The sequence below is a fragment of the Capra hircus genome, chromosome 10, assembly GCF_001704415.2.
Source record: "Capra hircus breed San Clemente chromosome 10, ASM170441v1, whole genome shotgun sequence".
Classification (NCBI taxonomy): domain Eukaryota; kingdom Metazoa; phylum Chordata; class Mammalia; order Artiodactyla; family Bovidae; genus Capra; species Capra hircus.
Genome location: NC_030817.1, coordinates 14,204,340 through 14,230,353, shown reverse-complemented (window position 1 = coordinate 14,230,353; position 26,014 = coordinate 14,204,340). Strand labels below are relative to the sequence as shown.

At 38.6% G+C, this 26,014-nt stretch overlaps 1 protein-coding gene across 1 annotated transcript in view; it reads right to left on the bottom strand.

The window, feature by feature from the left end:
* The window catches only part of SNW1 (SNW domain containing 1), a 34,733-nt gene extending 9,110 nt beyond the window's left edge, over positions 1–25,623 (bottom strand). Inside the window, exons 1-10 of the mRNA XM_005686167.2 lie at positions 25,552–25,623; positions 21,338–21,491; positions 16,185–16,346; positions 9,004–9,099; positions 8,805–8,911; positions 7,829–7,933; positions 5,777–5,846; positions 5,043–5,108; positions 3,036–3,152; positions 1,989–2,130 (exon numbers count right to left, since the gene is read on the bottom strand). Of these exons, the coding sequence (XP_005686224.1) occupies positions 1,989–2,130; positions 3,036–3,152; positions 5,043–5,108; positions 5,777–5,846; positions 7,829–7,933; positions 8,805–8,911; positions 9,004–9,099; positions 16,185–16,346; positions 21,338–21,491; positions 25,552–25,565 (1,033 nt within the window). The 5' untranslated portion in view covers positions 25,566–25,623. The remainder of the gene's footprint in view (positions 1–1,988; positions 2,131–3,035; positions 3,153–5,042; positions 5,109–5,776; positions 5,847–7,828; positions 7,934–8,804; positions 8,912–9,003; positions 9,100–16,184; positions 16,347–21,337; positions 21,492–25,551) is intronic.

Genomic DNA, 26,014 nt, shown 5'->3' with positions numbered 1-26,014 from the left:
GACAATAACAGAACCACTGCATAGGGTTGCTGTAGAGATTATATAAAGTAATATAGTGCTCAGAGAGGTACCTGCCTTAATAAGCGCTTAATAAATGTAAGTTCTTATTAATATTTGGCAAGAGGATTTTTAAAAATTTTAACTACCTTCTCAAGAACCATCCTGTTTTTTTAAATCAATTTAGAGAACTTAGATACAGAGAGGTTTTACTCTGAGTTATCATCAGTGGCTAGGTTACAACAAGTAGGTTTTTTATATCATGCCCCATTAAGACATTTATATATATATGCAAGGAAGTGGGTTACTAGCCAGAACCTTCATTACTTCCCTTCAACTCTAGACTCCTATAACCAACTGCCTGCTTGACACCTCCATTTTAAACATAACATGTCCACAACTAAATTCCTAATCTTTCCTTCCCAGATCTCTCCGCAGTGTAGTCTTACCAATATTAGTAGATAGCAATTCAATCCTTGTCAATTGTTTAGGTCAAAAGTTCCGGAGTCATCTTTGACTCCTTTTCTTTCCTTCTGCCGAATCCATAAGCAAATTTTGTCAGCTCTACTTTCAAATCACACCCAGTACCTGACATATTTTCACTATCTACCTCCTGCTATTATCTCTTATCTGGATTATTGCAATAGCTTTCCAACGGTGTTCCTGCTCCTGCAGATAACCATTCCATTGCTTTCTAACATATGCAAGACCATGTCATCCTGCTCCAGACTCTTCAGATTACTTCCCTTGTTACTTGAAGTAAAAGCTATAAAAGGCACACAAGATCTGGCCACTTTGCCCTAACTACTCTGACACCTCATTTCTACTTAGCTTTCTAGGTCTAATCCAGCCATTCTGGCCTCCTGCTTTTCCTTGAACATAGCAGATACACTCCCAACTCAGGGTGTCTGCACTGGCTGCTCCTTCTATCTGGGATGCTCTTCCCTTAGGCTCACTTCCTTACTTTCTTCAAGTGTTTTTTCTGTTAAAGTTACCATCTCGGAAGTGAGGTCTATTCTGACCACTCCCTCCTTCTGGCACTTTTACATACTCTTCCTCTTTTTTGCCCTCATAGTGACTGTTATCTTCTTAATACACTGTATGATTAACATTTTTTGTCTGTCTACACTCCCTAAAATGTTCACTCCTATATCCCCTACCCGACTAGCAGAAAACTCTGTGTCTAGATTAAATCCTTGCCCCTAGTAGGTGCTCAACATGAACTGAATGAGTAAGTATACTAGATGAGGAATTATTACTGAAACCACCCTCATAATTTTCTTGAACTAGAATTAGTCTTCTCACTCTAACGGAATTAATATAGCACATATACCACAGTATTTATGTAGATCACTAAATAAAGCAAGAGAGAAAATGATTAAAGGCCTAAAAGAAAAACTGTGGATTAAGTTTACCATTGGGGGAGCTGAATTGTTCAGTTTGAAAGCTCTTTTCTCTAAGTTTCCAGAAAAGTAAGAGAAAATTAAGCCTATCATTTGAATAATAAGTGATTTTAAAAAGTATTTGGCTCAGAATTTTAAAAATTTCTGGTGTAGTCCCATATTAAAGGCCCACATTTAAATACACATTCTTTTCTGTTACTTCCACTTAATGAAGCAGAAATTACTGTTTCATTTCTACATTATTTCTGAAATATCTACATTTTTTTACATGTATGTACTACTTCTGCATGCAGTAAAAAAGCAGCTGAGATTTTCTAAATTGAGATAAGTATTATTCACAAAGTAAATTCAATTTAGTAACAAGTATGTTAGGGCTTCCCCGGTGACTTCCCAGATGGTAAAGAATCGCCTGCCAATGCAGGAGACTCAGGTTTGATCCCTGGGGTGGGAAGATCCCTGTAGGAAATGGCAACCCACTCCAGTATTCTTGCCTGGGAAATACCATGGACAGAGGAGCTGGGTGGGCTACTGTGCATGGGATCACAGAGTTGGACATGACTTAGCAACTAAACAACGAGTATGTTATACCTTTTTCCACATGGGTTTTGATCCCAGCTCTTCTCTCTCTGGCTTTCTGGGCCATTTCTCTAAGTTTCTCTTCATGTTTTTCCTTTTCTTTTTGAGCCATCTTTCTCTCTACTTGAGCACGCATTTCCACCGCTTCACGAGCCTGTAAGTGAAGTTAGATGTTAAATAAGATACTATCAGGGATAAAGAATTATAGCTGTCACTTAATTTCCTGACTAAACTCTGGCTTGAAAGAACAGTTAGAAGAATTCACATTTGTTACTGCTAATTAAAACACAGATTCTTGTCTACAAAAGATAACTCGCCTAGACGACATTGCAAACAGCTTTTTCACTCTGACTCCAATCAATCTTGTAAGTCAGTGTTTCACTAATGCTTTTTCACTGTTTCATTTTAGAAACAATCTAAAAAATAAAATTAAGCAATAAAGCAATTTTCAATATCAATAATAGGAAGTGGTAATGTTTTCAAAATCAATCAGATCAACTCAAGATATAGCCTTAGTATAGATGAGCAAGAAATAATTTACATAAGGGTGCTCACTGTGACACAGAAGATATACTCTTGTATATTCTATGCCCATACCCTGATGCATGTAAACTTAAAAGACACATATTAATACCATAATATTAACAGACAGCCAATACTATGAATGCCATTTTCTGTAGCATTCAATACATCGGTATGTTTATTTTCCCTTCCATGCCACTGATCTTTTGGAAGACAAAGAGAAATAGGGAAAAATTATGAAACCCAGGAAGAGTAGGTGCCAACCTTCCCAAAATTGGGATCAGTCTAGTGAAGCACCGTTATTCTAGAATGTTGTGGGAAAGATGAATCACCAGTGGTGGGGTATGTATATGAGTCTACAAAGGCCAAGACTGGGTCAGAACTGCCACCAGCACATGTCATCTCTGGAACACATACCACAGGTGAGAGCCTCTCTGGGTACTCAGCAATATAACCCAAATAACAGTATCTTAGGTAATTTTGAACAGGTTTACAAATTATCAAGAGCATCAAACAACTTAATTACAACAGACCAACCTTTCGATCAGCAATGTAGAGGGCTTCGGCCAGTTTTGCAAAATTTTCATTGATGTGAACTGTTTGCAGTCCTCTTCCATCGGCAGCCAGACGTTTATCTAATGGAATTGTATAACCCTAGGACAAAGGCAGGCAGAAAACACTGGTCACCAAAGAGCAACAATAGAGTCTTTAAAACTAGATTTATATATGTCCATTTTGACAATCATTTTAAGTTCTTTCTCCTTACATCTCTTTTCGTAATTAAGCAACAGTAGTAGCAGCTACCACTGAGGGCTTCGTGTGGAGGACTGTTTAAGCGTTTTATATTTATGGCCTCATTTATCCTTCACAGCAATTCTATAAGGCTGGTAATGGTAACATGATTATTTCCATTTCACAGATGAAGACACTGAGGTAGAAAGCCTAGGTCATACAGTTAATAAGCAGAAGAACTAGCATTTCAGAGTGCAAGCTCTGGGAAAACAGATTCTCATGTTAAATTTTGGGTTATAATAAAAGGAAATCACTACCAAATAGCTAAAGAGTTGCTCATCAAGTAAATGTAACAGTTATACAAAGGCAGAAGAAACCACTAAAATCACAGTGTTTATAGGTAACTTAATCTGCTGCACTGCTTTCATGACTTATCAGATTCTTGGAACCCTACACATTTTAGTAAACAGAAAAAAGATAAAAGTTTGCCAGACAATTAAGATTCTTTGTTTTGAAATTCTGCATCCTATTTCAACAACTCAAGGAATATGCTTGAACATTTATGTAACTTCCATGCTTAGCTTTATTCTTTCAGACTTTTGAGTAGACTACTAAATAATGACCTCCTGCCCATGGTCTTTATTCCTAATTCAAGGAGTGTTACAGACAGCTCAAGATGCCTCATAGTTATACATACATAAATATGTATGGTATACCAAACCAGACTACCCAACAATCCTTTTGTTTCAGGATGAGTGTATAACTTATTTTTGGCTGTGCTACAAGGCTTGTGGACTGGATCTTAGTTACCCAAGCAGGGATCAAACTGGGCCCTTGGCAGTGAAAGTGCTGTACCACTAGACTGCCAGGGAATTCCCTAAGTTCCTTTAAGGAATAATTTGTATTTACATCATGGATTGAGGTGGCCTTCTTCACACATTAAAAAAAGAATCATGAAATATTTGGGAGGAAAAGGAAATAATGATAAGGAAACTTATTTCGTAGTATTTTACAGATTATTCATGACTCCTAGATGCTTTGGTGATTAGTAGATATACATAGGATTTAAATAATTTATTCATGCATTGTTATAAACAGAAATAAATAATTTAAAAATGAAAGCACTGAATATAGCCAGACATTTATTTTGTTTTGTCATATGATTATTTAAATTGATCTAAATCCTTTCAGGAAGAATTTCAGATATAAATTTAAATTTTCTAAAGAACAGTATCTTTCACTGATATGTTACTTCATTCTACTCATTCCTTCTCTATGTGTTTCCAATAACTACATTTTACCAGGAGAATCTACATGGAACTCATGTGCCTGGAACACTAACATTTCTAATACATTAACATAAAAAGAATAAGTCGTGTAAGTTGGGTGTTCCTTCTGGAAAACCTTCAGCTAAATGAGATGCTGAGGTTTCATCAAGTAACCCAGGCTGAAGGTCCTACCTGGGTGTTTTTCAGGAGGTTCTAATGCTGCTGCTGCTGCTGCTGCTGCTAAGTCGCTTCAGTTGTGTCTGACTCTGTGCGACCCCATAGACGGCAGCCCACTAGGCTCCCCTGTTCCTGGGATTCTCCAGGCAAGAATACTGGAGTGGGTTGCCATTTCCTTCTCCAATGCATGAAAGTGAAAAGCGAAAGTGAAGTTGCTCAGTCATGTCTGACTCTTAGCGACCCCATGGACCGCAGCTTACCAGGCTCCTCCATCCAAGGGATTTTCCAGGCAAGAGTACTGGAGTGGGGTGCCAATGGCTTCTCCAGTTCTAACACTAAGATACTGAATTTATGACAAGTTAATTACCTTTGCATTTTTCCAGTTTGAAATACAGGGAGGAATCTTCCATTCTTGCTGCTCCTTCACTGTCATCTGTGTTGAGAAAAGAGACGAAGAAGAGACATTTTTAAGATTTATAGTCTAGCAAAAAACTAAGTGCAACCTTTCTCTTCAAAGATAGTTCAATATATACTGATTTAATCAAAGGTCCTGATTCCATTTGTTTAGTGGCACTATATACTATGTTTCCACATCGTGGTTTCTAATAATAACTTTAATATAAAACATGGAATATAATCTATTTTTGACAGTTACAAATGCTGGTTAGTATTTTTACATATTTAAACTGATGTGAATACTTCCAGATGAAAACTTTTTCTTTTAGCTGGGTAATAAAATATACCTAAAAAAAAAGTCACTTGGACTATCAATTACAGACCTAATGATCCCAGGAACTTACTTCCTACAACTATGATAACATCTTTTCAAACAGTAGACCCTTTTCATTCCACTAAGAGCAGGGGTTAGGTTATTAATCATAAAGCTAACAGCTAACATTTTATATACATTCTCATACTATGGAACCACATGTCTACAGTCTTGAGTAGGTCCCTATTTGATTTTGAAAAACTTTAAGTTAAGGAAACAATACATTTGGTGAAAAGTAATAATACAGACATCTAGAATTATTCTATAGGGGGTTATTTATAAATTAGTAATCATGAGTACAAAAAGAGATTTTAAACTAGAGCAAAGATTACCTTTCGGCTAGGAGAATGCATGACAGGTGCAGGAGGAGAAGGTGGTCCCCGAGGAATTTTCTTATTAATCCTGAAGGATAAACCAAAGCACAACCACAGAATGATATACATTTTTCCTTTTTAGTCAGTAACTCAAGTCTTCCCTCCTCATTTTTTATTACATAAAGCTTCAAACAGACACAAAAACAAAAGAGTGTATAATGAATATCCATCTATTATACAGAAATGTGTTGAGAAGCTAAAGCGGGCATATTCAATCAAGAATGTGCAGATTAAGACCTGCTGAAAAAGGGGCACAAGCCACCCACACAGGGTCCTCAGATAGCCCTCTCAGCATTCAAGCTCCCAATGTGGAGAAGTGAAATCCAACTGGGTCATTTCAAGGTGCAGTTTTAATACATCCATACGATGAAGCACAGTCACAAGATTTATTACTTAAAGACCCCAGAAGTGAGGAGAGAGCAAAGAACTAGAGGACGAACAATCCTCTGTCCTAGGCCACAAGTGAGCAGAAGACAGAGAGCAGGGTAGTAATACCTAGTTGGCTGGGACAGAGGAGTCTAATGTTTCCTGGGACTTCACTCTAAGTGGTTATAGTAGTCCCCTGGTATCCAAGGATTGGTTCCTGGACGTCAAGGATACATACCAAAACCTATGAATGCTTAAGTCCCTTAAACAGAATGGAGTAGTATTTCCATATCAACTACACACATTCTTCCTTATACTTTAAATCATTTCTATATTACATCTAATACAATGTAAATGTTGTATAAATAGTTGTGGTAGGCATGACATTTAAGTTTCGTTTTTGAAAACTAGGTGGAATTTTTTTTTCCCTTTTGCTATGCCACGTGGCATGCAGGATCTTAGTTTCCCAACCAGGCATTGAACTCTTGTACCCTGCAGTAGAAGCACAGAGTCCTAACCACTGGACTCCCAGGGAAAACTCTCCTGACTATTTTCAATCTGCAGTTGGTTTAATTTGCAGATGCAGAACCTGTGGACATGAAGAGTCAACTATATTTTAAAATGTTCCCTGGGAAAGGCAAAGTGGGAACTTATGACTGGCATCCTAAATGCAAGTCCTAATTTAAATGTCCAGTTTCTACATGGGAGTAGTGTCATCATACTGCAACATGCCTAGGCAGCAACTCAGGGGGAGAAAAGCTGTTTTCCTCAAAAGTTGTTTTTCTTATCACAACTGCTCAGTTTCAACAATTATTAAAACACAGCCAACTCTGTCATCATCATCACTACCCACTTCACCTCTACCATATTATCATCATTTCATCAAATAATAATATTTTGCCTTCTTAAAAAACAGCTTTATTGAGGCACAACTAATGTACAACTAACTATACATAAAATGTACAATCCAATTAACTTTTGACACAAGTAAACACAATTTATTTGTGTGAGATCATCACAATTAAAATACTGAACATACCCATCACCTCCAAGTTTCTGCACGCCCCTTTGCCTATGCCTCTTTTTCCTCTCGTCTCCTATCCATACTCCCTCCTTCCTCACAGGCAACCACTGATCTACTTCCTGTCATTATAGATTAGTCTGCATTTTCTAGAGTTTTATATAAAAGGAATCATACAGTATGTATTTGTTTTTGTCTAGCTTCTCAGCATAATTATTTTGAGATTCACCCATGTCACTGTACATATTAAAGTTTGTTTCTTTTTATGGCTTAACATTATTCCATGTATGAAAGTGAAAGTCATTCAGTCATGTCCAACTCTCTGTGACCCTGTGGACTGACTATACAGTCCACGGACTTCTCCAGGCCAGAATACTGGAGTAGGTACCCTTTCCCTTCTCCAGGGGATCTTCCCAATCCAGGGATTAAACTCAGGTCTCTCGCATTGCAGGTAGATTCTTTACCAGCTGAGCCACCAGGGAAGCACTCCATGTATAGATGCCCCACATTTTGTTTATCCATTTATATGCTGATGGGCATTTCCCTCCTTTGAGATATATATATATATATATATATATATATTTTAGAAATAGTGGTGCCTTCTCATGAAACCACCTACTTACTTGAACCTTGGAGGCTCCATTGGATCTTTCTGCATTTCCACCATCCGAATAACTCTCTGTTTAGCGCCAGAGTTGAAAGCCACTCCTTGTTGAGATGGTGTGTATCTAAGGAATGTACAGGTATTTTACTTCTATTACAATCCTAAGCTGGACTACATTGTCAGTTTCTCTCACAAAGCAGTAAAAGAAAATTGCAGCAATATTTAGGCAGAGCAGATAGTAACAGAGATAAGAGAACTCACAGCAACTAAGCAGAATGTAAACTAGAGTTGTATTAGTTTGCAAATAACCCATCACAGTCCATTTTGAACCATGTTAAGTACCGTGTCCAATTTCATTAAGTAAGAAGTCTAGAAAATAGCACCTATTTTGTAAGTCTGCATTTGAGGAAAAAAAAATATCCTCAGCAAGCAACTTAAAATTAGTAGTTTCTGAATAATCATAGCTATAAAACAGAAAGAATAATGGCAGCAGCCCTGTCAGCTCTGAATTTTTTCTTAATATCTATATGTGAATCATCTTTCCACATAAAGATTTAGTTGAGTGAAATTCCTCAAAATTTAGAAGTATTATAAGGATGGCTATTATTATATAAATGATATTAATACATTATTAATATTTATAGCATACTATCAAATAATTATAGTAGTATTGTATTATATAATATTTCTAATGTATTATTATATAGATATTATACACATATAATTTTAAAATGGAAAACTATAATCACTGTGGTTTACATCATATAGTCTGTGTAACTGTTAATTTCTAAAAGTAAAAAAAATGTTTTAAAATAGCATGACAGCTAATATCTTAAAAAATTCTAATTACCATTTGCACTAAGAATCTACAGACATCAAGTAATTACTCAAAAAACTGCATTTCCAACTGTGACTAAGGATAGTGAAAGAATACCAGGACCCCCAACTCCAATCACTTCCAACATGAAGCTAAAACCTCCAGGCATGATTCATACCGGATATACTGAGCAGGAGCCAGTTTATCAGCTGCTCGGACTGGCATGGCTGCAGCAACCTTCTGCGATACAGATTTTTCTAAAGCTACCCTTGTCTTTTCTGTTATCTGAAATAAGAAATGCCACAATGAGTGCTTTGAAAGTTAATGAAGATGTAAAAACTCATCTAAAATAATTATATATATCAATTCCCAGTTACCTCTTTAATGGCTTCTTCATCAGGTCTTTGAAGGTCTGGGTCATCTGCATTCATGACTTCCTTGGGAACCAGGTCAGTGTACTTACTATAAATGACCTAAAATGTTCAAACACAAGCAGGCTTAAGAAAAGCAAAGAATGAAGAGAAGCAACCTCATTAAGTCATTTCAGAAGTCAAAATGTCCTCTCAGCACACTTATAAATTTAGGACACAGATTTTGTCTTTTAGATTTTAAAACCAAGGAAGCTTAAAATATATACACAAATTGCTGCCCTGGCTATAAAAGCTAATAATTTTTCTCTGACCTCATGCATTTAAATTATTTGAGATCTTCTAATCAAGTCAGTATCCAAATAAATTGTGCCAACAAAATCTTATGCATCAGTGATCCCTATTTTTGAGGCTCACTAGGACTTGAAATTAATGATGATATAAATTGCCTAAAGCCCTATTATCTTGGATTACAAGCTCATTGGAATTTAAGTCAGGTTAGTGAATAATTTCCAAATCCAGTGGGCCTAAAAAATTTCATTGACCTGGCCCTACTTGTAATGTTTGTCTTTTATCGCATCATCTATATTCATAGATAAGAAAATGAACATATGCCATGGTCAAAAAACCCAGAACACATTCTTCCATGGAAAAAAAACCCTATACACACACCTTATTTCACACTGATTTAGGACTGTTTTCTGATCGGTGGGCCTCTGCCAAATAGAATATTACCGACTTTCATGCTCATGTATACTTCTTGAATACTTCCATAATAACCTACATGGCAAATTTTATAGAAAAATAGAAGTATTGGAAATTTAACAAATAAGCAGCATTCTAGATTTTGATGCTTGAGTTAGGCATTCTTTAACACACACACAGAAAAAGGACAACTTAACAACTTGCTTTCCCCCAGTTCTGGGCCTTTACAGAATATTGCTCTCAGTTCTTTAACTGGATTCTCAACCTGAGTCTTGATTCAAAGGTCACACATGCAAGGGTGAGGCCTCCTATGACTACCCTTGCTACAGGAGCAATTCCTCCCCATCCAATCATTTGCTGTCACAGAACTCTATTTGCTCTCTTTAAAGCACTGCTCACAGTACGAAATTATCTATTTCAAATCTTTGTCTTCACCATTTAAGTAATAACAAAACAGCTAGCATATATTAAGCACATATTTTGTGCCACTGTTCTTCTGTTATATATATATATAAACGAATTTAACTTTTTGTATCAACCCTATGAGGTGTGTACAACGATTATACCTATATCACTGATGAGGCATCTCTTATTCATTAAAGTATCTCCAGTGCTTATAACAATGCGTGGTTCACAGGAGGCTTTCAGTCAGTAGTTTTTGTAGAAATGAATGAATGTATGACTTTTACAGATACTCTATTCTATGTTAAAGGTGTATGTATACATGTTGGGATTGCAGAAGGTTTTATATAAGCTTCTGATTTCCTGGAAAAACTGCATCATGGATATAGGCCAAAATCTCTAGCTTGTCTTTCTCAGGAATGAGAAAAGGGAGCAGGTAAGAAGTACAGATACTTTACCATAAAACGTTTATTGATATGGGAGCTACTAGTGTCACCATTGGAGAAGGAAATGGCAACCCACTCCAGTGTTCTTGCCTAGAGAATCCCATGGATGGAGGAGCCTGGTGGGCTGCTGTCTAGGGGGTCGTACAGTCAGACACGACTGAAGCACTTAGCAACAGCAGCAGCAGTGTCACCATTCTCTCAGTGTTCATTTTGGAAGGTGCTCGGAAGCTCACTCTAGTGAGAAAAGCAAGGCTCAGTGCATTAAGATCACACAGCCAGTAACTGACCTCAAAATCGAACACCTTTTCAGGATGGAAAAATCTGTATCTTAAGAATTAAAAGTTATATAACAATCTCTGGAAAATACTACCAAAACTATGAAGAGTTAACTACTTTTATACAGCAATCATTACAGGAAAGGATTTTAAGTAAATGGCTCCCTCATAGTCATACATGCTCAACATAAAGTCTCAATACTAATTTAGCATACAAGAGCCATTTGCTGCTTCTTATTTGGGTATTCCAAAGTTAATAACCCTTTAAATGAGCATCAATAAGATTCTAGCATCTCACAAAGCTGAGTGAAGGACATCTGAAGAGCGAGATTCCTCCAAGGTAATTAACTATAAAACCCCAAATTTTTATTGCCTGAGAATCAAATGTGCTGAAGAAACTCGCATCTCAGGAGACAAAGGGACTGGGGAGGATTATCTGAAAAATACAATATACTTTTGAACGTATCAGGAGCACAAATGAGCTCTGTGAACAAGATAAAGTGGTAACTCATCTGTGAAACAGAATTTTTTTATGACTGAAAACTGGCAAAGGACTGGATTGACTAAAAGGATAAGCCTGTCAACATATCTACTGTTTCAGAGGTAGAAAGAAAACACTATCTTTTGGTTATATCAAAACACTATAGTTTGTGATATATTATGAACAAGGTAACAACATAAAATTTATCTTAGGGTTAAAGTTTGGAGGTTTTTTTCAGATGGGGAGGGTTGAAGGCATTCTTCTAGGTAATATCATATATGTAACATTTCCTATATAACTATTTCAGATGGAAAAATGTAAACACTTTTTAAGATTTACCACTGAAGTCACCATTGGACAAAAAAGGGATTTAGTTCTATTGACATTAAATTTTTTTCTCTTTCCCAATTTTGTATTACCATTAAGTCTTATACACAGTATTTACATTTAGAGAGATCAATGACCTTAGACTTGCCCTGGAATATGATCCCTTGGAACCTTGCCTTGTTCAACTCTTATACCTAGAGCTAGCATTTTCCATTCTTTTTTTCTGGCCATACTGCATGGCACATGGGATCTTAGTTCCCTGAACAGGGATGGAACCTCACTCCCTACAGTGGAACTTCAGAGTCTTAAACACTGAACTGCCAGGGAAGTCCCATGCATTTTCCATTCTTGCTCTTTCACTGTTAATATTTCAGTGAAAAGTCCCTGGTTTCTGAAAATACCAGATCCCTCTGATACAGATCAGAAATCACTACAATACAGTACAAATTCAATAATCCAATAAACCTTTGCATCCTAGGTCAAGGACCCTGCGTATCAGCATCCTGAATAATGAATTTTTAAAAAATCTTATCTTGTACATTTAGTAGCCAGTTCCTATTACCACAGGAAAATCAGTGTTTTCACACAGGGCAATGCTAACAGCTTCAACTCCCCTCCCAGGGTCTTTGAAAACATGTCAAGTGTTCCTGGTTAAAACAATGGCGGGGATGCAGGTGAGGCACTACTGGCATTTAATAGATAGTGCCCGTGATGGTAAACATAATTCAACACTCAAGACAGTCCCAAACAGTCAAGAAGTGTCCCCCTCCTCCAAATACCAACACATAGTTAATGTTGAATTATTAAATCCATTCAAAAACTTTATACATTAATCCATCTACTTAAAAAAAATAAAGCACATATTTGTTAAAAGTGTGTAAGGAATTCAAATGTATATTCCAGGGGTATAAAGTCCAGCAAGAAGGAAATAAATCCATCATACAGCTCCCATCCAAGCAGTCACTCTATTCAGTATCTTTTTACTCAATTCAGGGAGTGTAGTCTTTTTTTAATCTTCATTGTGGTTATTTATTATTATTTAAAAACAGTTTTCAGAGCAGTTTTAGGTTCACAGCAAAATTAAGAGGATGTAACGAGACTTCCTACATACTACCCGCTCCTACACACGTATAGCTTCCCCCATTTGAGTCAGGGTTAGTATGAAGCTGAGAGTGGTACCCCTGTGAACTACTAGTCTAGGGTTCATGTCCAGGGGCTGCACTATTGACAGACATGTCAAGGCTTTAACTGTATAAAGAAAAATACTTTGGAGACCTTATTTGGCCAGAATACTGAAATCTAAAATTAAACAGTTCAGTTTTAACATTTCTACTCTACTTTCTATACAAAAGAATCACCAATACACATTTTAAATGGGCTAAAAGTATATTTCATTCAAAATTATACAACCTGTCAATGCCAAATTATTGTCCTAAAATGTTGCTTTTTCCTAATAAATAAGAGGAAAGGTAGCACATACCAGTAAAGAATAGTTACCATTCCAAAGAAAGAGCGATGCACCAAAATAAAGGCAAATAAAGGCCTTTGGGTACAGGATAAATTTCCAGGATGTGCTCTGCATGTACAGGGACCTATTTTTCCTTTTGTAGGAATGGACTGTGCTACCTTAGTGGCTTCAGAAAAAGTGTTAGTGTGTTAGCTACTCAGTTGTGTCTGACTCTGCAACCCCATGGGCGGTAGCCTGCCAGGCTTCTCTATCCATGGAATTCTCCAGGCAAGAATACTGGAGTGGGTGGCCATTTCCTTTTCCAGGGGATCTTCCCAACCCAGGGGTTGAACCTGGGTCTCTGCATTGCAGGCAGATTCTTTACCGTCTAAGCCACCAGGCTAAAGTGGTTTTCCATTATTCAATATATACAGCTATAATTCTTCCAACAAACACTTTGGAATGCCTGTGTGTCAAGATGTCAGGCACTAAGTTAGGCATCAAAGAGGAAAATAAAGACATAATCTCTATACTCAAGGAGCTTATAATTAAACACCATAGACTGTTATTAGTGAAAGGATAATTACAACAAAAGGTGATGACTGCTACTAAACATAGGGAACAGGGAGAAAGGACACCCAATCCAGCCAAGGAGGATCAGGGAGATTACGCTGGAATAGAGACACCTGAGTTGAAAGCAAGAGAATTTAGTCATAAGAAAGAACAGGGAGAGGATTTTCCTAGCATGAGAGGGCACACAGGGGAAGTTCCCCAGGTAAAAATGTGTCGTAACAGGGGAACTGCAAGAAGTTCCTTATAGCAGACATATTACGAGGAATGCCTGAAAGTTTCTTCTTCTGTAACAACAACCTATAATGTTGATAATTTTGTACTGAAAATAAACAGAATGGCTAAAACTGGACTTTCAGTTTTTAGATTTCAATACTCTGGTCATGAACATTGATGCTAGGCTAGAAAGGTAAGCAAGAGGTCAAGTGTCTCATTAGGTGCTTGGCTGGTTTCATCCTAAAGATTGTGGAAAGATTTTAAGTGTGCATGCTTATGCTGTGTTTGTGGTGGGGAGAGAGAGAGAAACAGAAAAACATGAACCACCGTTTTTTCATGCAGGTTAAGACAAATGGCAAGGAGAGGGGTTCAGATTTTGCTGCAATAAATTACGCAAGAAAAGATAAGGGTCTGAACTAAGTAGCAGAGATGGAAATACCTGAGAAATGTTAAAGAAATAAGATAAATCATGGTAACTAACAGATTGAGAGTCTGAGGGAAATACAACAGAATAGAATGAATGTTAGGCAAAGGCTTTTTAGAGAACATACTGGCATTATATGTCACATGTGAAATGCGAATATCCTCTGACCCAATACATATACTAAGAATTTATTTTATACAAATCTGTTGCTGTTGTTTAGTCGTATCTGACTCTCTTGTGACCCCATGGGTTGTAGCCCACCAGGATCCTCTGTCCAGGCAAGAATACTGGAGTGGGGTGGCATTTCCTTCTTCAGGGGACCTTCCCAACACAGGGATGGAACCTACATCTCCTGCACTGACAGATGGATTCTATACCCCTGAGCCATCAGGGAAGCTGTTATACAAAACACTGATGTGCAAAAGGATAGTTATATATGGATCTTTGACTAAAGCACTGCTTGCAAAAGTAAAAAACTGGAAATTTTCAATGTTTAAAAACAGTTAGGGCACAAGGCCACAATGAAAATCTATTTAGATTTTTCTTAATGAAGTAGACCTCTATGTACTAATAAAAAATCTTTAAAACAGTAAAAGTAAAAAAAAAAATCAAGTCTATGGGAGTTATGAGAATTAAAATCTCATTTATTAAAAAAAGATACATATATTTGCATGTGTGTGTATATATATAAAGCGGGAATACATGTAAAAGTGACATTACGAAGGAAAGGGGAAGAGATGAGATCTAGGATACACTAGAATACACTTGAAAAGATTAGATTTAGATAGGAAGAGATTTGTTATAAAGACAAAAGGAATAGTCAAGACAAAAAGGCAAGTGCAAGATAAAGAAAGCCAACAATTTTCTTCCAATAGTCTTATGTGCAAATAGATGGGGAGTCACCTGTTAAACTGAGAGAGGATGGAGAAGAGTAGGAGTTAAGCTTGGAGGAACATCAAGGGAGGCCAGCTGAAATCTGAGATATAAATTTGCATGACTGCATAATTGTTCTCCCCCTAAACTAGCAGCCATGATGGAGGAGCAAACAATGATATATCATCAGTGCTGTCTTAGAGAGTAAAATGAGAATGTTTGGGAGAGAGAGAAGAAGCAAAGGATAGGTACTGAAGGATCTCAGGTACTGTCCCCAATACAATCAATTCTAAAGAGATCTTTTATCTCTATTTGGAGTATTTATTTATAAGGAAAAAACTAGGTCTTAGAAACAGTTCCTTGGCTCTGGGTGTGGCTGCTCTATGATGAGATTATTTTAAACAAATTTTATTTTTGGTCTTTGGATTACTTTGTAAGCAGGGCCATCCTAAAACTAGCAAGTGCCAGTTATGTACTTAATCAAGGGAGAAAGAAGTTTATGTGATTTATTCTATTCAGACGAACCATCAAAATAATTAAGTATGTACGTATTTTGGAAGAGAAATAGAAAAGACTATAGACAAAACTAAATTTTGATTTTTTCAGGACGGCCAGAATTGTAGATTTTTAAAAATTTACTAGTACTTAAAAAAAGCTAGTACTATAAAAGAACTGTTTTTCATATATGATGCTATATGTCAATTATATCTCAATAAAACTACAAGGGAAACAAGGAATGTTTTTAAAATGTAAAACAAATACATGGAATCCCTAAGTATTAATATATATAAACTTATCATCAATTTGAGGAATTTCTAAGGAAAAAGTCATTGCTGTTATGAAGCCATGTTATATTGTTCATACTGTTATGAAGTCATCTTCAGTTAGCCTAAGTATACTTCATTGTTACTTTTAACATAAACTAAATGGCCAAAGAGTTATCATTTTCACACAATTAAAAAAAAAAAAAAGACTTCTCACGAAATATTTATCAATGGGGGAAAAAAATCAATGAGAGAGTTACCTTGTCTTTTGACTGTCCTTGTCGAGCAATTGCATCATACTTAATTTTTCCTTCAGCATCCACCTGAATGGCCAATGCATTTGACATTTTTTTCTTTCGTCCCATATCCAGGGGATACTGGGCCACGTGGATCTCTGGAAAAGCCCCTCCATCTCCAAAATCCTATATAAATAAAGAGAAATAAAAAGAATGTTCAATAATAGTAACTTGAGATTTAAGATACAGCCACTCTTTCAGCAGGTAACTATTGAGCCCTTATGCTAGATGCTAGAGAAACGGCAGTAAACAAAGCAGGGGTCTCCGATCTTACGGAGTGTACATTTTAGTGGGCAAAGATATAAAAGGCATAATTTCTGGCTTGTGATAAATGCCTTGAAAGCAATAAAGGGGCTGGGAAGACAGGCTGTTTTTGATAGTGTGGTTGGGATAACCTTTGTGAAGAGGTAGTATGAGGTAAAGCCTGAATGATGAGAAATCAGTCATGGGAAGATCTGAGGGAAGCATTTTCTAGGCAGATTAAACAGCAAGTGTGAAGGCCCTGCTTCAAGACTGAGCTCAGCATGTTCTAGGAAACGAGGTCTAGTGGGGCTGTAGCTTATTGAGGGCAGAGGTGCAGACATATAAGCGATTAAGTCTGTTTGGGAAGACAACAAACATCAGATCATGAAACAGCTCCTAGATCGTGGCAAGGATCTGGATTTTAAGTACGTGGCAGGAAGAAATTAAGCAAAATGTTTAGTATAAGGAAAAGATTTTTCATTTTAGCATACATAATTTTCTTAGTGAAAGACAGGTCAAGCTATAGTTAGAGCAGAAATGTAAAGAAATGGGGAGTTCCCTGGTGGCCTAGTGGTTAGGATTCCAGGCTTTCACCACCACGGCCTGGATTCAATCCCTGGTCAGAGAACTAAGATTCTGCAAGCTGTGCAGCACAGCCAAAAAAAAGAAAAAGTAAAGAATTATATTTCTTCTTCAGATTTTAAGAACATGATAGTATTTATTCAGTGCTCCATGAGAAGCAAATAGGAAGCATCCAACAATGAGTGTACCACATTTCTAATGATGATTACATATAATTATTTAGAAGACAGAATTAAGACTTCAAAGGAGAAAGCTAAGTCTGTCAATGAAGTTTAAGATTACAAAAAAAGTCTATCATTCAAGTTAACATATGGACATTAAATTTAAAGTTTTATTAAATTAATAATATTTGCTTCAGTTCAGTTCAGTCATTCAGTCATGTCCTACTCTTTGCAATCCCATGAATCGCAGCACGCCAGACCTCCCTGTCCATCAACAACTCCCGGAGTTTATTCAAACTCATGTCCATCGAGTCAGTCCATCCACCCATCTCATTCTCTGTCGTCCCCTTCTGCCCCCAATCACTCCCAGCATCAGGGTCTTTTCCAATGAGTCAACTCTTCACATGAGGTGGCCAAAGTATTGGAGTTTCAGCTTCAGCATCAGTCCTTCCAATGAACTCCCAGGACTGATCTCCTTTAGAATGGACTCGCTGGATCTCCTTGCAGTCCAAGGGACTCTCAAGAGTCTTCTCCAACACCACAATTCAAAAGCATCAATTCTTAGGTGCTCAGCTTTCTTCAGAGTCCAACTCTCACATCCATACATGACCACAGGAAAAACCATAGCCTTGACTAGACGGACCTTTGTTGGCAAAGTAATATCTCTGCTTTTCAATAAGCTATCTAGGTTGGTCAAGACTTTCCTTCCAAAGAGTAAGCATCTTTTAATTTCATGGCTGCAGTCACCATCTGCAGTGATTCTGGAGCCCCCAAAAATAGTCTGACACTGTTTCCACTGTTTCCCCATCTATTTCCCATGAAGTGATGGGACCAGATGCCATGATCTTCGTTTTCTGAATGTTGAGTTTTAAGCCAACTTTTTCACTCCCCTCTTTCACTTTCATCAAGAGGCTTTTTAGTTCCTCTTCACTTTCTGCCATTAGGGTAGTGTCATCTGCATATCTGAGGTTACTGACATTTCTCCCGGCAATCTTGATTCCAGCTTGTGCTTCTTCTAGCCCAGCATTTCTCATGATGTACTCTGCATAGAAGTGAAATAAGCAGGGTGACAATATACAGCCTTGATGTACTCCTTTTCCTATTTGGAACCAGTCTGTTGTTCTATGTCCAGTTCTAATTGTTGCTTCCTGACCTGCATATAGGTTTCTCAAGAGGCAGGTCAGGTGGTCTGGTATTCTCATTTCTTTCAGAATTTTCCACAGTTTGTTGTGATCCACACAAAGGCTTTGGCCTAGTCAATATTTGCTTAGTACCTTATTAAAACTTAGAAAATATAATTCACATATATATTCTCATTTAATTCTTGTAGTTCTTCAACACCTCATATTTTCATATGGAAAAAATAAGTTTAGAAAAATTAAAAGTGATTTATCCAAGGTCTCATGGATAGCTATGAGGACTGGAACCCATATCTTTTGACTCCAAAAACCTTTACATTTCCTACTAAACTGAAGTATCTTAGCTCAAGAAAGGGCAAGAAATCAGAGGAAATATCTATTAATAGTCATCATTTAGAGGGGATTTGATGAAAAAAATTTATGAAAATAGCCACTTTTTTTTTTTTGGAAAATAGCCACTTTTATATGTCCTCCTCCTTCAAGAAATATTTCATTAGATCCTAGATATATGATTTTCTAGGTACAACATGCTTACTTGCTAACGAAAGGTTTGACATCTTTTAAAACAAATAATAGAGCTGAAAGTGTTTTCTTGTAAATCAGGCAGAAAATAGGTAAAACAGTCCCCGGACTGGCCCTACCTGTTCCCAGGCCATCAAGCTTTCATGTGCTCAGATCTGCCGCCGCCAGGTCGCTCAGTCGTGACCGACCCTGTGAGACCCCAGAGACGGCAGCCCACCAGGCTCCCGCGTCCCTGGGATTCTCCAGGCAAGAACGCTGGAGTGGGCTGCCATTTCCTTCTCCAATGCATGAAAGTGAAAAGTGAAAGGAAAGTCGCTCAGTCATGCCCGGCCCTGTGCGACCCCAGAGATGGCAGCCCACCAGGCTCCCCTGTCCCTGGGATTCTCCAGGCAAGAACGCTGGAGTGGGGTGCCATTTCCTTCTCCAATGCATGAAAGTGAAAAGTGAAAGAGAAGTCGCTCAGTCGTGTCCAACTCCTAGCGAGCCCATGGACTGCAGCCCACCAGGCTCCTCCGCCCATGGCATTTGCCAGGCAAGAGTACCCGAGTTGGGTGCCATTGCCTTCTCCTCAGATTTGCTAGAGTTCTTCAACTATAACAAGCACTTCAGGACTTAGATGTGGCATTATGCGGTCACTAAGCTTGCCAGAAAATCATAGCTTTTACTTTAAAAACTAGAACAAAATGCTTTCTTCCACAGAATATTCTCTCCTCAAGAAACATTCACAGTATTTCCATAAGGTGGCCATTCTGGATTGATTTTCAAATAAACTGGTCAGCTCCACCAGGATATAGGAATCCTATGATAGTCATGTAAGCTTTTAAAAACTAATAGTACTAAATGTTAAATGTCCTGATACTGAAATGCAAGTAAGGATGCGATTTCTGTTGTACGTAGATGAAGCCTGCCATCCTCACTCTAATCTACTGAGAAGCCAAACTCAGAATATCTATAATCCCATAAAAGAGACACTCCAGTCTTCTTTTAGATAATGGCAAGTACTACCTTTTTGCCCCAGATAAGGCAGCATTATGGCCTCCTTGATAATCATTTATTTTGCTCTGCTTCTCACAATTGACATTATCAGTGAAAATAAAAGCAACAACACAAAAATACCTTCAGAGGTATCAGAAGGCTGGCCTTCAGACACCAGAATTAATAAAGAACAGAGTATAGTTGAATAAAAACCAACCAAACAAAAAACACCTGGGAATATGTTAGGAGAAGACATGATTTAGCTGGGTGTTCCTCTTCGAGGCTGTACAAAGAATGTGGCAGGCAGGAATAATGACAAAGGAGAGAGGCTGAGAATACAGTTGGTTTTATATAGGTGCTGAGCAACATATTTCAATCCAATGAATAATTAGTTCCATGATCACCACTTGGAGGCATATGAAAAAAAGTTTAGGACTTGACCCTTTCTATTTGTGAAGCAAAATTATAACCATGTAAAGACAGAACAAAACAAAGTGATAAAATTATAATAACTGGGTACAAATAAATAGGCACAGAGGTTTTTAATAGGGCAAGTATATCCCTTGGGAAGTGGAGGAGGAAAATTTGCGGGAGTCAGAATGAAAATAGGAAGATGGAGAAGAAACAGGAAGAGGCCTTAGGGAGGCAAGCCTCAAATGTCTGCATTTCTCCCTAGGTAAAAAAGGTGATCAAGCATGGGCAGTCTGCCCCTGGAATTCGGGAAGGGAATACGCATTGAACTGATGTACAAGATCCTGAGTAATGAGGAGAATAAGTGCTGCTAACAAAGTCTGTTCTTTGTGATCTAGCTAGAGACATAAAAAGATCATTTCAGATTCCTCCTTCTCTCTCACTGCCTCTGAATTAACCATCAAATTCTGTCTCTTATACCTTCTCCCAAACTGATCTAAGCTGTACATTCTCCTATTGAAGATAAGAAAACAGAGGAAGAGAGCTTAGGATCTGTCCAGGGTCACACAAATAGTAAGGAACACAGCTATACAGAAAAAAAAAAATTAATAAAAAGAATCTTCTTGTCAGTGTTCTATCCACTACAACTAACAGGAAAGAAATCAGAAAAGCAAATGCTGCCAGAGTTTTCCCTGGAGAAGAGTTGCTTCTTCAGGGTGATGTGGCACTGTGCACGCAGGGAAGGGGGAGGGAAAGGTACCCGAATGTGGAACCATTCTTTCATTTTTCTCTCTCACCTCCCCATTATTTTCCATACACTGTAAGTCCCAATTTAGAAAGAGTATGTTAATTTCTTCTGTACATGAGTGACAGTTTGACATAAGAGACATACATTGGTATACTTCTCTAGTGATCACAAACCAGTGAGAATAAGCAAGACAAAAAGCTCAATCTTCTGAGGGAAGTACATGTCTTGAGAGCTCACAACTAGAATCTCTATCACACTGGAACTCATATGCAACAGTTCTAGGGTTTACATTTACTTTACAAAGGTGCTATAATAAATTTCAGCAAAACCGTTTACCTCTAATAACCGAGGTATCCAGCCTTTCCGGTAACCATACGGGGGAGGCTCTCTTCGGGAGGAGACCAGTGAGGTCTGTCGTGATCTCTGGGATCGTGCCTTTTCTTCAGCCTCAAGCTGGTCCTGAGACAGCTGAGTAGGTGCAGGTAAAAAGCTAGAAACAAAGACAGAAAAAGTAAGAATTTTAAAAATTCTTACATTTTATTATTGCAATTTGCCCATCAAACACTATTTTCCTATTATATTTCTTCCCTTGGGCAAAAGAGCAAACTTTCCAATGATTTATGGCAGGGTTAAATATTTGTCGCTTTATTATGCCTGGAAAAGAAATAAGTACTAAGAGACATACAGTAAAAATATCTGACCAGGATGCAGGCAACCAGTGCCCAGAATTAAGAAATTTCACATAATAAACCACTAGTTTTTCTGCCTCCACATTTCTTTTCTTGTAACAAGTAAATTTTCTCAATTACCGAGGGGTCAACTCTCTAGAATATGATGGTCTTAGTGTCTTTAATATCCCTTAAAAAAAAAAAAAAAATGGAACGCCTCACGAATTTCACATTCGCTTTATGCATGTCATCCTTGTGCAGGGGCCATGCTAATCTTCTCTGTATTGTTCCAATTTTAGTACATGTGCTTCTGAACCGAGCACTTTACTATTCTTATACTCCTTATTTTTAACTATTTTACCCATATGCTTCCTACATTTAACTATTTTAGCATCAATACAAAAAAATAAGTATTAGCACTGAAAGTGACAAACAGGTGGATAAAAAAAGAAACAAAACAGGAGATGCATATTTTAGTGCGTTTCCCCAAGGGTGTCTAGTTTGGGATGTAATTTAAAACTTAAGAGGTTTTAACCATTCTTAACTTTTAAGTATGATAAAAGTTATTACAGAGATATACCAAAGTACCACAAAAGGATTCCAGTATGTAAATAATATACCTAATGGAAAAGTTAGGGTCCCTTTGTGATTCTTGGCTAGTAAGAATATTTGAATAAGCAGCAGAGCTTATTTATTAAAAAAATGTTTATTGGTTGCTGGGATGCTAGCACTGTGCTAGGTAGGAAAGGAGACGATGAACTGAGAAAGATAGATGGGTGCTGTAGAGAGAGATCAAAATCACACAACTCCGTAATTACCAGTTATACTAAGTGATCAGAAAAAGTACAAAGTGTTGCAATAGTGTATATCAGAAGAATCTAATCCAATCTGGCCGGTCAGGTAATGTGATGGTAAGAACTCTGAGTTCAGAAGCTATCCATGCCACACACTAACTTTTAGTTGCTTACCTCTCTGAACTTCAGTTTTCTCATTTGTAATGATGGACCAAAAGATTATCTACCTCTCAGAGCTGTTTTAAGTATTAAATGAGACCACCCATGAACAACATGGCACAGAGTCTGGCTACCATTCAGTGCGTGTTCCATAAATATTTGATATTTTTGAGCTGTTCCACAATTCCCCCAGCGTAAGTTAGTTGCCCTTCACCTAAGCTCTCATAAGACCCTCTGCACACCACTACTACAACATCTGTCTTACAGTACTGCAGTCACTATCGATTTATCTTTCTTTCTCTCATTAGACTGTGGGCAACTTCAGGGCAGTAATCACACTTTCTGTTTCTTTAATCCTTAACTCTTAAAGCACTGCCTAACTAGCTCACAATAGGGCCTACTCAAATGTTGGCTGGAGAAATAAATTCACTCTACTCTTTGCACTCATCATTTTTCGGTCACAAACTTACTGCCTTTCTTTAAACAAATCACTTCTGTATCTTTATATCTGCTTTCCCACTGCCAAAGGTATTCTATTTACTTATTAAGAAAACTCTTCATCAGATTCTTTAGTGCTTGCTTCTTAGTATTCCTGTCCCTGCTCAATTATACTTCCCTACAGCTGTTACCTGACCAAAACAGCATTCCACCCTGCTCTTTGTGTCACTCTCTATACCTTTATTTTATTCGTAGTACTTACTACCTGAAATTGTATTACTGATTTGTTTACTCCTATAGTCTGTCTTCCCTAGAATGTAAACTCTGAGGGTAAGAAGAGTCCCTGACAGAATCAATAGCAACACTAGCTGACACAAAGTACTTTCAATCCATGCAGTCCCAACATATGCAATTTACTAAGCAAATGAATGGATGAAAGGAGTCAAAACATTTTGGGCTTATACCATAGCTGTTTCCAGTAAACCATGTATACTAACACATAGAGGGATACAAAGTCAGAAACAAAGAAGCCAAAATATTTACTTAGGTTTCATTTCTCTTTTACCTTTTGTTGGAAGAAAATGATCATTCTAGTCACTAAAATGATCAAAAGGCAGGCAGCTTATTAAGGCAGAGTTTGGACAATCTAGTAAACAGGTAATCTGGCCTGGATTATAATGAGAATGCATCCTAGCCTTCCAGAGAGTCTTAATATTGCTGTTCCCTGTAAAGGATGACAATCCCATGAGGTACTTTCCTATGGTAGGGGTGGGCTGCCTAAGTGAACAAAAGTCTACCTCAGTATTTCTCAACTGGGGGCAAAATAACTACAATGCAGATATCTGACAACACCTGGAGACATTTTGTTATAACTTGTGAAGCAGAGGGAAGAGAAGAGGTGGGGATGCCACTGGCATCTACTGGGTACAAGCTAAAGATACTCATGAACATCTTAATGTAGGCAGGGAGGCCCCATACAAGAATGAATTATCCAGCCCCAAATGTCAATAGAGCCGCTGTGGAGACATCTTAGTCTATCCTTTCCTTTTTACTAGTCTCTGCTGTTAAGAATCTCTGGGAGATCTTAGTGATAACAACACTTCACCTGGAAACTTGAAACTATCTATAGAAACCAAATCAGCTAAAACTCCATCTAAGTCCCCAAGACAAGCTACTTAATGACTGCACTCTGCTATCGCAATTTTAAGCACCCAATGCCGACAAGATCTCTGGCATTTTTGCTCTGTGTCCTTTTCAATTCCATCTTTTCCACAAAGCCTTTCCTCATAACACTACTAGTCTCTGTCACACTGCCTCCCACCTGGAGGGCACTCACTCAGATGTTTGCTGCCTGCAACACTTACTAAAGAAAATGCTCCAGTTCATTCAGCCCATTCCATCTAATTCTTTTTGCACTTCACGCTAGTACTACATAATAAGCATTCTGTATTATTCTTCGTTTCATATCTGTAGGCCTTGTACCCCAATCTTCCCTGCTGCCAAAGACTGTCAGATTTTCCTTCTGTATACACACAAACCCTAGGACAGAACAAGGCACCCAAAAGAAATCTCTCATCCAGGTATTTTTACGGTTCATAACGGTCATCAGCCAAGACAAAGGCGAACAAGGAGAATGAAGAGTGTCAGGGGAGCTGAGGCAGATGTCCTAACGCGATTCCTTTCTTTACCCTCTTGGGCACTCAACTTTTCCCGTTGCAGTTCGTTTGCGTGTAAAGTTTTCTACTGAGATGGGGCAGCAAGGTCGGAGTTACGTAACTCCTTCGAATCTCTTCTTTAAGCATCTTTTCCTTAAAGGCGGTGACCAATTTAATCACTTGCAGTTGCCAAGGCAACCGGGAACCGCAAAAATCATACTCGGTTCTATCTAAGGGAAGAAATTCTAAAAAAGCCCAAAGTTAAAAGTGCGGGCAGCGACGGGAACTAGCAGACAGCGGCCACTACCGTAGCTTTTGATTTTAAATCTCCTTCAGTACCGCTGTCCCCGGCCCTTTTTTTCCAGGAGTCCTGGTTTCGGACAGAAACAGAAGAAAATACTTCGGCGAAAAAACAGCCAGGCAGTCGCCGTCTCCCGCCCGCTCCACTCTGCCCAAATAAGCCCCTGCCCTCCACACACCCGCATCGCGCCCACCCGAGCCGCGGACCAGAGGCGGAGCCCTCCACACCCCCAAGACGCTCAAACGAAAAACACGCGCGACTCCGCGGTCTCTCAGGCCAGAGACCTATTGGCTACGCCGCGACTTTCGGCCCTAGCGAGGGGGCGAAGGCAACCCGGGAAGCCGCTGAGGAAAGACCCCAGCTTCGGCGAGGCCTAGCCGTCCCAGCGGCCTGCAGGAAGGCCCAGCCGTGGCCTCGGCCTACACTCGCTCTGTGGCCCGGGCCTGGTGACGGCCCGGAGAGTATGGGCAGAGAAATGAAAAAGGTGGGTACTCCCAGACCCTTCCGTATCGAGGACCCGAATCAACAAACCCACCTGGTGAGCGCCATCTTCTTCCGCTTCTTCCAGCGCGAGCGACAGCACCGCGGGGCGGGCCTTTCCCGGGCGGAGAGCTGTGGAAAGGAAGGAGCGCGCGGTGCGCAGGCGCCCTAGCCGAACGGCCTTCTGGGACTTGTAGTTCTTTGAACAAGACTACAATTCGGTTCCATTGTCAACCAGAGTTCTGGGATACACGGTTCACTTAAGAAAAACCAAAAAGCATCGCTCTTACACTATGACATGATTGAGCATTCCCTAAGCAAGATACTAACGAAGTTGAGATGCCTTTAAGTCGCTTTATTTTCAGTTCAGTTGAGTTGCTCAGTCGTGTCCGGCTCTTTGCGACCCCATGGACTGCAGTACACCAAGCTTCCCTGTCCATCACCAACTCCCAGAGCTTACTCAAAGTCATGTCTATCCAGTCAGTGATGCCATGCAACCGTCTTATTCCCTATCCCTT